At 35.6% G+C, this 14955-nt stretch overlaps 1 protein-coding gene and 1 long non-coding RNA gene across 2 annotated transcripts; one reads left to right on the plus strand and one right to left on the minus strand.

Annotated features, from left to right (window-relative positions):
- The first annotated feature begins 1135 nt into the window (after positions 1-1135).
- On the plus strand, positions 1136-3294 carry LOC127106505 (uncharacterized). The gene is made up of 3 exons (XR_007795413.1): positions 1136-1567; positions 2447-2553; positions 2881-3294. It is a non-coding gene; the product is annotated as an uncharacterized LOC127106505 (long non-coding RNA).
- Positions 3295-10335: 7041 nt separating this feature from the next.
- LOC127103432 (uncharacterized) lies at positions 10336-10809 on the minus strand. Its single transcript, XM_051040692.1, has one exon. It carries the CDS (start codon positions 10807-10809, stop codon positions 10336-10338), a length of 474 nt encoding a protein of 157 aa, XP_050896649.1.
- Between the last annotated feature and the right edge of the window lie 4146 nt (positions 10810-14955).

Genomic DNA, 14955 nt, shown 5'->3' on the forward strand with positions numbered 1-14955 from the left:
TAAAAAAATACCGCTTGACGTTGGATCAAGAGTTTGTTTATTGATTATGAAATAGTGAGTGCTTCCTAAGGTCTAATGGACATCTAACAAGCAATAACAAGATAAGGAAAGCAAGTACAAAAAGTATATCCAAAAGGAGATGGGGATACATGAAAAATACAAGGGATTTGTGCGAGAAAGAATTAGTTAGAGACAAGGCTAGCTAGAAGTATGCTTGAATCTCAATGTCACATGTGGAAACACAACAACAAATGGATTAGCATGATATTAAGTCAAATGAATGAGAATGCACAAATATGTAAGCGTGTTCAATGGTTTAAATCAATTCAAATGGTAATGGATTAATAAATGAAAAGTAGTCAAAGATCTATCATGTGATCATGACAAATGAAATGAGTACACAAGACATTTATCATCTAAATTGAAATGAGATTTTCAATTTATCAACATGATCACAAACCAAGTGAATCAATTAAAAGTCAATTAATGGAAATAAATTTTAAAGATGTTCATCTAACTAAACATGAATTAGGATCAAAATTAATCAAAATGAGAAATTTACAATCTATATCAAGAATTGAATCTAACCCACATGGATGTGAGCAATCATCATACAATAGTTCAATTGAATGATAATTTAATCTAAGATTTAATCATGGTAAAATCAACCATTAACCTTGTTAATCAACACAAAAATCCACCAAAAGAATTATCAAAAACCGAATGACTAATATTCTAATCATGTCAAGGTTAATCAATTGTGAATTAAATCTTGAAAATCAAGAACTAAATCTAATCTAAAAATGATTAACCTAATTTCTAAATCCTAATTAACTAATCAATTCTAACTAGGGATTAAACTAATTAATCAACAAAAATGTTAATTCCTATTATCTAAAATCAATAATTAACCTAAACCACAATTATATCAACCATTCAGCACCAAGATTAGTCACAAAACTAGGAATTAAAACTAAGTAATTAAGAATTATTCGTGGATTAAGTGGAGTTAAGGAAATAGATTATGAACATGGGCCAGGGGTAAGATCCTAGATGGAGGGTGTGAATTGGGAACAACATACGTGGGCCCTTTGGCCCAAGTCTCCAAACCCGGATCCACCATGGATCAAAAATCTGACTTCAGCATCCCAAAACTTCTCACGATTCACACGAAAAGCGGAGAAGAACGAACGCTCGTGACGAAAAATAAGAAGAGAAGGAAAGAACGCGTTCATGTCGAAAATGGCTTACCCTCACCGTCGGCACCTGAATCACCTTCGCGATCCACTTGAATCTTCGTGCAAGGTTCATGTTTTGCTGCCCGTTGTGGATTTGTTCTTCTGCTTCGTCGTGCGTGTGCGCTGTGTTGGGCAAATGCTGAAGATGATTTCGTGTTTTCACGTTGTCGATTGAAGCTGAAGACGAAGATCCGTTCAGATTAGTGCGTTGAGATGAACTGGTATGTTGTTGTTGTCCGATTCGGAATTACGTTACGTCCGCGTCGTCGTTGTTGATTCTTCGGTTGGCCGTTGATGATGAATTATGAAACTCTATCTTCCACGATGCGGTGAGTTTTTTTTCACTCTCTTTGCTACCTTCGTTTTCGTTTTTTCTTCTTCAATTTTCTGTTTTTGTTCTTCTCTGAGTTGTTGCGGTTTTGGCCATAAAGTTGAGTTTGAGGAGTGGATTGGTTATGACGATTGAAGGTTGTGGATGAAAGTTCTGTTGGAGATAATGGTTGGTTATCGGATTCTGCAGGGTTGTTGAAGAATGATAATCTGTTATGAAAAGTTTTTGTGCAGGGTCTTGAGGTGGTTAGAGGTTATATGGTGATTGAAGATTAGGGGAGGGAATTCAGTTGAAGAGGGTTTCGGTAAGACTATTATAGGTTCTGGTTCAGTTCAGTTAGGAGGGTTGTTAGAAGTTGTGTGAAGGAGAAGGATGGAGGAGCGTTGGTTCAGAATTGTTTATGACAGTTGGTTTTTACCAGGTGAGTGAATTCAGTTAGATTGATTTTTGTAACAGTTGGAGGTTCTGTGATGGAAAACGATTATCAGTTGATTTGGAGGTTATTTCAGGTTTTATGTGCAGTTTCTGTAGGAAGGTGCCTTAGTGGTTGGAGAGTTTCGGTTGAGTTTGGATTGGAGAAAGTAGTGACTTGGTTGAGAGTTTTTGCAGGTGGCCAGAATTCTGTTGTTGGTTATTTGATGTTGAAGTGAGAATGAATCAGTTCAATTCTTGTTGTTAGTGTCTTACTAATGCCGTAAGAAGTCAATCATGTTGCTGTTAATGATTGTTAGTTTGTGAACGAATACATATGACAGTCGGTTGAAAATTGTATGCGGACTACTTTAAACTTCTGTTATGCAAATGGATTTGGCCCTACTAGATGTTACTTTTGTCATGCTATGTTAGTTACAACATTTCCGTTATTATTGTTATGCAGGTTATATTGGGCTACTATTTCTATACTGAGTTTTCTCATGGCCGATGTAATGCAAGTGTTTGGTCAGTTGGACGTTGTCGGAAAGAAGTTTCTTATTCTATTGTGAGGTACGTTTAAATGCTATGCGTTGCCATGACCTTTGTTAATTGGCCTGCTGTTACTGAATTGGTTGCGAATATGTTTTACATCTAGGCTACTGTCATGACATGCTTGTGTCTCACTTGCCATGCTATTGGACTGCATTTTCTATTTATGCAAGTTTGAGTCCCGTTCCATTACTTGCAGATTGTGGTTTGCGAATCTGTTTATGTATGTGTAACAAGTGGTTCTGAACTTTGTTAGCTTATGTTGTTTAGAAAATTCTATGAGCTTTCCCTTGTGAAATTCTGTTGACAATTGGTTCTGTTTGGATGTGATTTTCGGTTTTGTTGTAGGTGATGGTTTAATGTCGGAGTAAAGACTTTGTGTTGGACGTTCATGGTATCGGTTGCATTAAAGTGCATCATTGGAATGGGAATGTCATGGAGCTGACTTGGATTCAATGGACTGTATTTTTTTCTCGGGACATGTTGTAAACTTGACAGGTTATAACTTGGAATTGATTGTAATTGGAACCATGTACAATTTGGAATGGATTTGTATGGTGAAGGTTGTATTTAATTTGGGATTCCAATTGTATGGAATTAATTGTGTATGAAATGATGTAATTGAATGGAATAACATGTAATCGGATAAATTTGTACCGTAACGTGAATTTGGTTGAAGTATTTGTAAATATTGTAACTTGTAATCAATGGTTGAATGTAATTGAAATCTGATGATTTGAAATTGATTTGAATGGAATTGAATGTATATATTATTTTATGGAAATGTAGGACATGGTTTGAATATATGGTGTAAAAATGAAAGATGAGTGGATTTTGGAATGAATCACGGTTTAGGAGAGGTTTGAAATAGATCACAAGTTGTATTCGTAGTCTATGTAATTTTGGATCGAAAGTGTAAATTGTATTGAACTTGAATGTCGGTTTTGGTTATGATAGAAATGAAATGGCGTAATCTTGAATCGATTTGAAATTGTAATGAATACATAGGGGTTGAATGTGTGGAGTAGTAAATTGGGATTGAAATGGCTTATGTACGGTTATGTAATTGAAAATGAACATGGTGATATAATGTAGTGAACTTTGATATGAAAATGGTATTGGTTTGAATGCAAATAGATATGGACTTGAATGCATACGAATGTGAATGCAAAATAACAAAAGGTGAAAATGTGACTCAAATGACAAGTGACAACCTCCCTCCCTTTTTTATTGAATGGTGAACTTGCAATGACCATGTCCATGTCATTGAAACAGAATTTGAACAAAGAAATGGACTTTGGATTAGAATGAGACGCCCTTGAATCATGAATACAAAACCATGACCATGAGTGAAAAAGTCTTAATCCAAATGCATTGACCAAGTATGCAAAGTTTTGAATGGACTTTAATCAAGCAAGACAAATGCAATGGCCAAGATGATCACCACATGAATGAACTAAAATGGGTTAAGAATTTCAATGGATCGAGGGCAAGCCAAAGATCAAAAGACCAATGCACTAAATGCAAGTATGAATCCAAAAATCAGTTAAAACAAACCCCTGGACTGGGGTTAAGCAGTCAAAGTTCTGAGTCAAGCACCAATCAAGACCTCAAACCAAGAAGCCACTAATACAAAACTACCAATATTCTGGACCACCTTAGGATTTCCAGCCCTCCTTAAAGCAAGCCATAAGGTTTACCAACCTCAAGATCAATGATTAGGATTTCATTCCAACACAAAGCTCCATAAGAATAAATCTCAAACCATGGGCCTACCATTAGGGTTTAAAGGCTAAGTTAAATACACAGAATGTCAAGCACAAGATCCCATAATAGCAAAGTCAGGAATTAGGGTTGGGATGAATGTCAAGATGTAAACTTCGAGAGTTAATGTCCAAAGAATCAAGCAACTAGGGTTTCAACCCACATGATGAGCAACATCACAATCTTCAAGCCAAAATCCTGATTTTATCAACCATAAACCTTAAATCTATGATGCATGTTAGCAAATGTTAATCATGAATGATGGATGCACATGAATGAAACATGAATGAGTCTAGATGGATCTCTAATTATAGGTTAGATGAAAAGCAAAAAGGGAGGACAAATTTTGGGGTATGTTGTAACACCCCCCAAACTACTACTACTCAAATACATCATACAATTGCATAATCAGAGTAAATTAAAGCATGCATACACGAGGGCATCACATTTACTTCTGCCAGAAACAACACGTGCCATGGTCACATACAAGTAACACGAATTATAAATCAAAACCAAATAACCAACATGCAAACTCACACAATGAAATGACATCTCTCTTCATAAATGGTAAATAACGATGATTCCCATAAATCATCTACCACAAAATATCATTTTGGGCTCTAAGACCACTCAACATCAAAACCAGCATATCCAAATAACAAGATAAAAGAGAGCACCAAATATCTCTCAACATCAAAACAAATACAAATAATCCCATAAACCCAAGTGTTACATGACCAGAGCACTACATGCTACCTAGTCAAAACACAACAAGAACTAGCCTCCGAATCTAATCCTTGTGCGAAGCACCACTATCTCCGGTACCTGAGCGATGTCGTGATAGAACATCATTCCAACATAAGGGTGAGAATTCAAATCATTATAGAAAAACATAATAATATGAAATGTATAACAAACATACATATATTATTAGAATTCGTCACGCTTCATACAAACATGCATCATATCATCTTATTAAAGAATCACATGTTTACCATCATACGACATGGCTCAACAATCCACAAGTATTCATTTATAAATACTAAACGATGTACAAAAGTCATATTTCACAATATATCGATTTCATGTACATATTATCATCCATCATCATTTACAAATCATCATCAAATATGTATACAACTTTCACATGATTCCATAATGTATACAAGTCACCATTTCATCACATATATCACAAATATGCACACATATCACATCAGCAACACATCAACAATTCATATCAAATGGATCACCTAAAATCCACGTATATGCATATCTACCAAAATCATATCCACACAATCATATCACATAATCACACAAACAATAATTCACACCGACACGTGCGACTCAATGCGTGACTCAATGCGATATGCATGTGGATCCCATCCGTTATCATTTCTGGCTTGCCGAGCGTCTCTCAAATAGACTAGATAACCACCTCTAAAGCTCGATTCAGCCTTAAGCTTTCAAACCCTATTCGGCGTTAGGTTTGGGACAAGCAAATAATCTATGCGAGATTACCCAACATTGTCTCTTTCATAGACTCATGCTAGTGTAACTGTGCAACAACAACAAGACTCATACAATAAGACGATCGCAACCCCTTAATCATACATAAGCATACCACATCCCACATTTGCACAACATATACCTAACATGACTTCAATCCCAAACAATACATCAAATAGCACTCATCATCTCATCACAACACATTAACATAAAGCAAACAAGCTAATTCATGTTATTCATCAAATTCACCAATTCACATCATCACATACATAATTTCAAGTATTATGTTTCTTCATAAAATCCATCTAAAACCATCCAATACATGCCAAACAATAGAAAACATGTCATTGACATTCACCACACATACAACATGCATCCATATTAGGATTCTTTTGATAAAATATTAATCTACTGTGATCAAAATGAATATCACGTTATATATAATATTCTTAGCTTCGTAACGGTCCAAATAACACCTTACGGTTCAAAAGTTATTGAATTTACAAGTTTTTCAAAATGCTGTCAAAAACCATAAAATTTGCTGTTGCGAAAATGCTGTCAAAAACCAGAAAATTTGCTGTTGCGAAAATGCCGTAAAAAACCAGAAAATTTGCTGTTGCGAAAATGCTATCAAAAACTAGAAAATTTGCTGTTGCAAAAATGCTGTCAAAAACCAGAAAAACTGCTGTTGCAAAAATGCTGTTGTCCAACACGAATTTTCATCATAAAACCACATATTTAATTAATTATCACATCAAATAATGATTAATTAAAATAAACCCCTAATAAATAAGTACGGAAATTAAATCGGGGTGTTACAACTCTCCCCCACTTGAAATATTTTCGTCCTCGAAAATTACCTCCAGCAAACAACTCGGGATATGAATCCCTCATCTGACTCTCAAGCTCCCACGTCACATTTCCACCAGCCGGTCCTCCCCAAACGACTTTCACCAAAGCGATCTCTTTACCACAGACTTGTTTCACCTCTTTATCTTCTATCCGCATAGGTAATGTCTCCACGGTCAAATTATCTCTAACCTCAACATCATCTAATTGGACAATAGGAGAAGGATCCACAATGTATCTCCTTAACTGAGACACGTGAAACACATCACGGAGATTAACAAGTGACAATGACAACATAATCCGATAAGCCACATCAGCTACTTTCTCGGAAATCTGATACGGACCAATAAAATGCAGCGTCGACTTACACGACTTCAATGCTCTACCAACACCTGTTACCACAGTAACTCTTAAAAACACATGATCATCTACCTTAAACTCAAGAGCTTTCCTTCTCCTGTCATGGTAACTCTTCTGACGACTCTGAGAAACCTTCATCTTCTCTTTGATTATTTTAATCTTATCAGTAGTTTGTTGAACTATCTCAGGTCCAACCACAACACTCTCTCTAGATTCGTACCAACACAAAGGCGTCCTACACCTTCTACCATACAAAGCTTCAAACAGAGCCATACCAATACTCAAATGAAAACTATTGTTGTAGGTAAACTCAATCAAAGGCAAATAACTATCCCAAACACCTCCTTGTTCCAAAACACAAGCTCTCAAAAGATCCTCAAGCGACTGAATCGTCCTCTCAGTCTGACCATCTGTCTGCGGATGATAAGCAGAACTCAAACACAACTTTGTACCCAAAGCACGTTGCAAACCTTCCCAAAATCTCGAAGTAAACCTCACATCCCTATCTGACACAATGCTAGACGGAATACCATGCAAACTGACAATTTTCTCAATATACAACTTTGCAAGCCTCTCTATTAGATAATCCATTCTAATCGGAATAAAGTGAGCAAATTTCGTCAACCTATCCACAATAACCCAAATAGTTTCGCAATTACTCGGAGTCCTAGGTAAACTAGAAACAAAATCCATAGAAATACTATCCCATTTCCATTCAGGAATAGATAACGGTTATAACAAACCAGACGACTTCTGATGCTCAATCTTCAATTTCTGACAAATCAAACACGAATACATAAATTCCGCAATCTCTTTCTTCATACCAGGCCACCAAAACAATTTCCTTAAATCTTGATACATCTTAGTAGCACCAGGATGAATACTAAAACCACTACGATGTCCTTCATCAAGAATTCTCTTTCTCAAATCCGAAACATCGAGAACACAAACTCTATCATGACACCTCATGATACCATTCTCATCAATCCGAAAATCACCACCTTTACCTTGATTGACCAACGTCAATCGATCTACCAAAACCAAATCAGATTTCTGACCTTCTCGAATCTCATCCAAAATTTCACTAGTAAGCTTCAACATACCAAGCTTCACTCCAAAAGAAGTCTATTCACAAACCAAACTCATATCTCAAAATTGTTCAAGCAAATCCAATTCTCGCACCATCAACATCGACATATGCAAATATTTCCTACTCAAAGCGTTGACTACAACATTCGCTTTGCCAGGATGGTAATTCAAACCAAAATCACAATCCTTCAAGAAATCCAACCACCTCATTTGCCTCATATTCAACTCTTTCTGATTGAACAAATACTTCAAGCTCTTGTGATCACTAAACACATCAAATCTCGACCCAAACAAATAATGTCTCCAAATCTTCAAAACAAACACAACAACAACTTATTCCAAATCACGAGTCGGATAATTCCTCTCATGCACTTTGAGTTGCCTTGAAGCATAAGCTACAACTTGTTGATTCTGCATTAACACACCTCCTAAACCCATCAAAGAAGCATCACAATACACAACAAATGCTTCTGATGGATTCGGTAAAATCAAAACAGGAGCAGTAGTCAATCTCCTCTTCAGCTCTTGAAAACTAGCTTCACACTATGCAGTCCAAATGAAAACTTGGCCTTTCCTAGTCAACTGCGTTAATGGCAAAGATAACTTAGAAAAGCCTTCAATAAACTTTCAATAATAACTTTCCAAACCAAGAAAATTACGAATCTCAGACACAAATTTCAGCGCTTCCCATTGAGATATAGCCTCAATCTTAGAAGGATCAACCGAAATACCACCACTGGAGATCACATGGCCAAGGAAACTCACTTCCTTCAACCAAAACCCGCACTTCGAAAGTTTAGCAAACAACTGCTTCTCTTTCAATACAGATAAAACAATCCTCAAATGCTCAACATGATCCTCTTCACTATTCGAATATATCAAAATATCATCGATAAACACAATAACAAACTTATCGAGATATTTATGAAAAATCCGATTCATGTACTCCATAAATACACCAGGTGCATTTGTCACACCGAAAGGCATCACCGAATACTCATAGTGTCCATACCTTATTCTAAAAGTAGTCTTCTGAATATCTTCAGCTTTCACACGGATCTGATGATACCCAGACCTCAAATCAATCTTGCTAAACACATAAGCACCAACCAACTGATCCATCAAATCATCAATCCTTGGAAGCGAATACTTATTCTTGATAGTAACCTTATTCAGTTGTCTATAATCCACACACAATCTCATAATACCTTCTTTCTTCTTAACTAACATGACAGGTGCACCCCACAGTGACTAACTCGGACAAATAAACCTCTTATCAAGCAAATCCTCTAGTTGACTCTTCAACTCTTTCAACTCAGATGGTGACATCCGATACAGAGCCATCGATACCGGACTAGTACCAGGAATCAAATCAATTGTGAACTCAACTTCACGTTCAGGAGGAAAATTGCTAACCTCATCAAGAAACACTTCAGGAAAATCACGAGCAACTGGAAATTCACCCATTGTTCCATTTTCACTAAGCTTCAAACTTGCCACCAACAAAAACACTTCAGCACCATCTCGCACAGATTCATTCACTTGTTAAGTAGACAAGAATAAATCACCTTCCTTCTCTCGCTAAAGAAAAAGAACAACTTTCGTAAAACAATTGATATAGACATGGTTGGCCCTCAACCAGTTCATTCCCAAAATAACATCAAGTTGACTCAATGGAAGACACACTAAATCAACTTCAAAATCTTTATCACAAATATTCAATGGACATTTCAAATAAACAAATGAAGTAGTCATTGAACCCATAGTCGGAGTATCAATAACCATGCTTCCACGCATAACAGATAATTCAAGATTCAATCTCTTAGCACAATCCAAAGAAATAAAAGAATGTGTCGCACCGGTATCAATAATAGCAATCAAAGGCATATTATTAATAAAGAACGTACCTCAAATCAATCTTTCCTCAGCAAAAGTATCAGCACCGAACAATGCAAACACTTTCCCTTTGGCTTGCTCCTTCTTCAGCTTGTTGCACTTGGTACTAATGTGCCCTTGCTCACCACAGTTGTAGCAAGTCACATTCGAACCAACTCTACAATCAAAAGATTTGTGACCTTGCTTGCCACACTTGAAACAAGTCACATCTCCCTTAGGACACTTGGGAGCACGATGTCCCTTAACACCACATCTGAAGCACTTGACATGAGTGTGAGATCCTCCCCCATTCGACTTCTTGCCATCACCAACTTTCTCCTTACCATCATATGACTTCCCTTAGAATTTCCCTTTTCCTTTCTTATCATGCAAGGACTTATAATGAGCAGCACTCTCACGACTATTCTCATCATAGATCCTACTCTTATTAACCAACTCATAAAATCTCGTAATCTGTTGGTAACCCATTTCCTTCTTGATATCAGGTCTCAAGACATTCACAAACTTAAGACACTTGGATCTCTCAACATTAGCAGTATTATAATGGGGACAAAATTTGATCAACTCCTCAAACTTTGCAGCATACTCATCTAAGGTACCATTACCTTGCTTTAACTCAAGGAATTCAATTTCCTTCTTTCCACGAACATCTTCTAGAAAATACTTCTCCAGAAAAGCATCACGGAAAAGTGCCCAAGTCACTTCAATGCAATCCTCATCAAATCTCTGAACAGTGTTGCGCCACCAATCCTCAGCTTCTATCTCAAGCATATGAGTTCTAAACTGCACCTTCTGCACATCTGAACAGTTCATAACTCGAAAGATTTTCTCAATCGCCTTCAACCACTCTTGAGCTTTGTCAGGTTCATGAGCTCCTTCAAAAGTTGGCGGATTGTTCCTCTAGAGCTTCCCCAAAGCACGAAACTCATCAATATCACGCTCCCGATCACCAACATTCATTTGCGGAATGGCACCAACCAACAGGGTCAATGCCACCGCAAGTGCATCATCATTCCTTCTAGCAACCATCTTCTTGCTACACCAACCAAACAACCACAAAAACAAGGATTGTTAAACAAACCCTATCGATTGTGTCATACACACAAATTAGATACAACGAAATCAAACAAATTCATAACCTGGCCGAATGACCGACTGTGCTCTGATACCACTAATGTAACACCTCCCAAACTACTAATACTCAAATACAACATATAATTGCATAATCAGAGTAAATTAAAGCATGCATACACGAGGGCATGACATTTACTTCTACCAGAAACAACACGTGCCATGGTCACATACAAGTAACATGGATTATAAACCAAAACCAAATAACCAACATGCAAACTCACACAGCGGAATAACACCTCTCTTCATAAATGGTAAATAGTGATGATTCCCATAAATCATCTACCACAGAATATCGTTTTCAGCTCTAAGGACACTCAACATCAAAACCAATATATCCAAATAACAAGATAAAAGAGAGCACAAAAATATCTCTCAACATCAAAACAAATACAAATAATCCCATAAACCCAAGTGTTACATGACCAAAGCAATATAGACTACCTAGTCAAAACATAATAAGAACTAGCCTCCGAATTTAATCCTTGTGCGAAGCACCACTATCTCCGGTACTTGAGGGATGTCGCGATAGAACATCATTCCAATAGAAGGGTGAGAATTCAAATCATTATAGAAAAACATAATAATATGAAATGTATAACAAACATACATATATTATTAGAATTCGTCACGCTTCATATAAACATGCATCATATCATCTTATTAAAGAATCACATGTTTACCATCATACGACATGGCTCAACAATCCACAAGTATTCATTTATAAATACTAAACGATGTACAAAAGTCATATTTCACAACATATCGATTTCATGTACATATTATCATCCATAATCATTTATAAATCATCATCAAATATGTATACAACTTTCATATGATTCCATAATGTATACAAGTCATCATTTCATCACATATATCACAAATATGCACACATATCACATCAACAACACATCAACAATTCATATAAAATGGATCACCTAAAATCCACATATATGCATATCTACCAAAATCACATCCATACAATCATATCACATAATCACACAAATAACAATTCACACAAACACGTGCGACTCAATGTGTGACTCAATGCGATATGCATGTGGATCCCATATGTTATCATTTCCGGCTTGCCGAGCGTCTCTTAAATAAACTAGATAACTACCTCTAAAGCTCGATTCGGCCTTAAGCTTTCAAACCTATTCGACATTAGGTTTGGGATAAGCAAATAATCTACACGAGATTACCCAACGTTGCCTCTTTCATAAACTCATGCTAGTGTAACCGTGCAACAAGAACAAGACTCATGCAATTAAGATGATCACAACCCCTTAATCATACATAAGCATACCACATCCAACATTTTTAAAACATATACCTAACATGACTTCAATCCCAAACAATACATCAAATAACATTCATCATCTCATCACAACACATTAACATAAAGCAAACAAGCCAATTCATGTTATTCATCAAATTCACCAATTCACATCATCACATACATAATTTCAAGTATTATGTTTCTTCACAAAATCCATCTAAAACCATCAAATACATGCCAAACAATAGAAAATATGTCATTCACATTCACCACACATACAACATACATCCATATTAGGATTCTTTTGATAAAATATTAATCTACTATTATCAAAATGAATATCACATTATAAATAATATTCTTAGCTTCGTAACGGTCCAAACGGCACCTCAAACGGAGTTACGGTTCAAAAGTTATTGAATTTACAAGTTTTTCAAAATGCTGTCAAATACCAGAAAATTTGCTGTTGCGAAAATGCTGTCAAAAACCAGAAAATTTGCTGTTGTGAAAATGCTGTTAAAAACCAGAAAATTTGCTGTTGCAAAAATATTGTCAAAAACCAGAAAAACTGCTGTTGCGAAAATGCTGCTGTCCAGCACGAATTTTCATCATAAAACCACATTAATCCATCATTTTTCATGAAATAAATAGTTATACAACCTATATATATATATATATATATATATATATATATATATATATATATATATATATATATATATATATATATATATATATATATATATATATATATATATATATATATATATATATATATATATATATATATATATATATATATATATATATATATAATATATATATATATATATATATATATATATATATATATGATCATAGAAACAAGATTCTAAGCTCCACTAATTTTCACCAAAATCCCGAATCAACCATTTTCAAGTGAAACTCCAACATGCAATTATACACCAAGTCATGTTCTATACACATACCCATTCATAAAATTCAATATAGAAACATCATAGCATAACATAAACATCAATTTCATGGATTAAAACATAAACACATGTTAGGGTTTCTCAAAAATCAAAATCCCCAAATCCTAAGTTCATGATATCTAACCCACATACATTACATACATTATGTTTACCCATAACCACTTGAAATCCCACCCTTACCTTAGTATAGATGAAATCTCTAGGTCCTTCTTCTTCTAGTTTTCTCTTCTCCTCTTTCTCTTCTCTTCTCTCTTCTTCTCTTGTTTTACAAAACTAACTCTAATCTCTAAAACCCTTACTATCTTTTTAATTTATAATGGGTTTAACCCACTTATCCATCCATTTTAATTAATTAGGCCCATTACTAGACAATTGTTATTTCTACTCATAAAATTCAATTATTCAAATAACACACATATTCAAATAATTCAAATAATCACCAGATCACATATTTAATTAATTATCACATCAAATAATGATTAATTAAAATAAACTCATCATAAATAAATACAAAAATTAAATCGGGGTGTTACATATGTCAGCAAGCAGTCTTCAATGTCTTCAAATGTATCAGATGAAATACTCCCTGTAACACCTCAAAATTTGCCCTCCTCTCTTGGGACTAGCTTAACATATTGCATTGCATTTTTAGGTCATTAGGCATTGCATATTGCATATCATGTGGTTACATTGTGCAAGCCATTCTCCCAAGTCTTGATCAGAAGATGAAGAGGTCATGGTGCAAGCTGGGGTTTCATTGGACTGGTCATTAATCATCTGAGGATGTGGAGGTCCAAATTAGGGTTTTTGATTCTCAAGGAGATTGGTCTACATCTTGATTGAAATGATACATCATCATCATCATGGTCTTGATATCATCCAGAAGATTCAAGAGTTTGATCAAGATACCTTGAGATTAGGGTTTTGACCACTGGTCAACCCTAATAATCTGCATTGGGCCAATCAGGGCATAGCAAGGAGATGGGGTCTATGATGGATATGGGGATCATCATGTGGTTTTATTGTGCATATTGAGGCTAGGGTTTCATCCTTGAGCCATTTCATTAGAAGATTGGGGCTCAGATTGATCAATGCCTGGCCAAATTCATCTATCAGTTGAAAGAGTCAACTGTGGTCAGCTGTGCATGATTTGATGGTTTTGGAGGTGAAAATGAGTTGGATACACTTCATTCATGTTGGAACAAGTGTTATTTGACATGTCAAAGCTCAAGAATGAAGAAAATAAAGTCAGGACAAAAACTGCCAAAAATAGAAAGTGACTTGTAATGGAAGTTTCCAAAAATGGAAAGTCTTTGACCACAAAATTACATGTCCAAGGAAGCTTCAAATGAAAATTTGTTCAACATGAAAGTTGTAGATCTTGGTCTCACCTTTCCAAAAAGTCCAAGAACTTGAAATTTCCATGCGTGGTTGGCAAGTTATGGTCCATTCAATTTCAAAAATGACCCATAATCAAAGTGGCATAACTTCCACATGGAGTGTCCAAATTGAGTGATCTTTTTATGTGCAAACTCCATTTGACATGTACTTTCATGGTGCATAATTGGAATT

Source organism: Lathyrus oleraceus, chromosome 7 (assembly GCF_024323335.1).
Source record: "Lathyrus oleraceus cultivar Zhongwan6 chromosome 7, CAAS_Psat_ZW6_1.0, whole genome shotgun sequence".
NCBI lineage: Eukaryota > Viridiplantae > Streptophyta > Magnoliopsida > Fabales > Fabaceae > Lathyrus > Lathyrus oleraceus.

What these genes read in the sequence shown, in the direction of transcription:
- LOC127103432 (XM_051040692.1), bottom strand. Translation starts at nt 10,809, where the DNA reads ATGAACTGTTCAGATGTGCAGAAGGTGCAGTTTAGAACTCATATGCTT.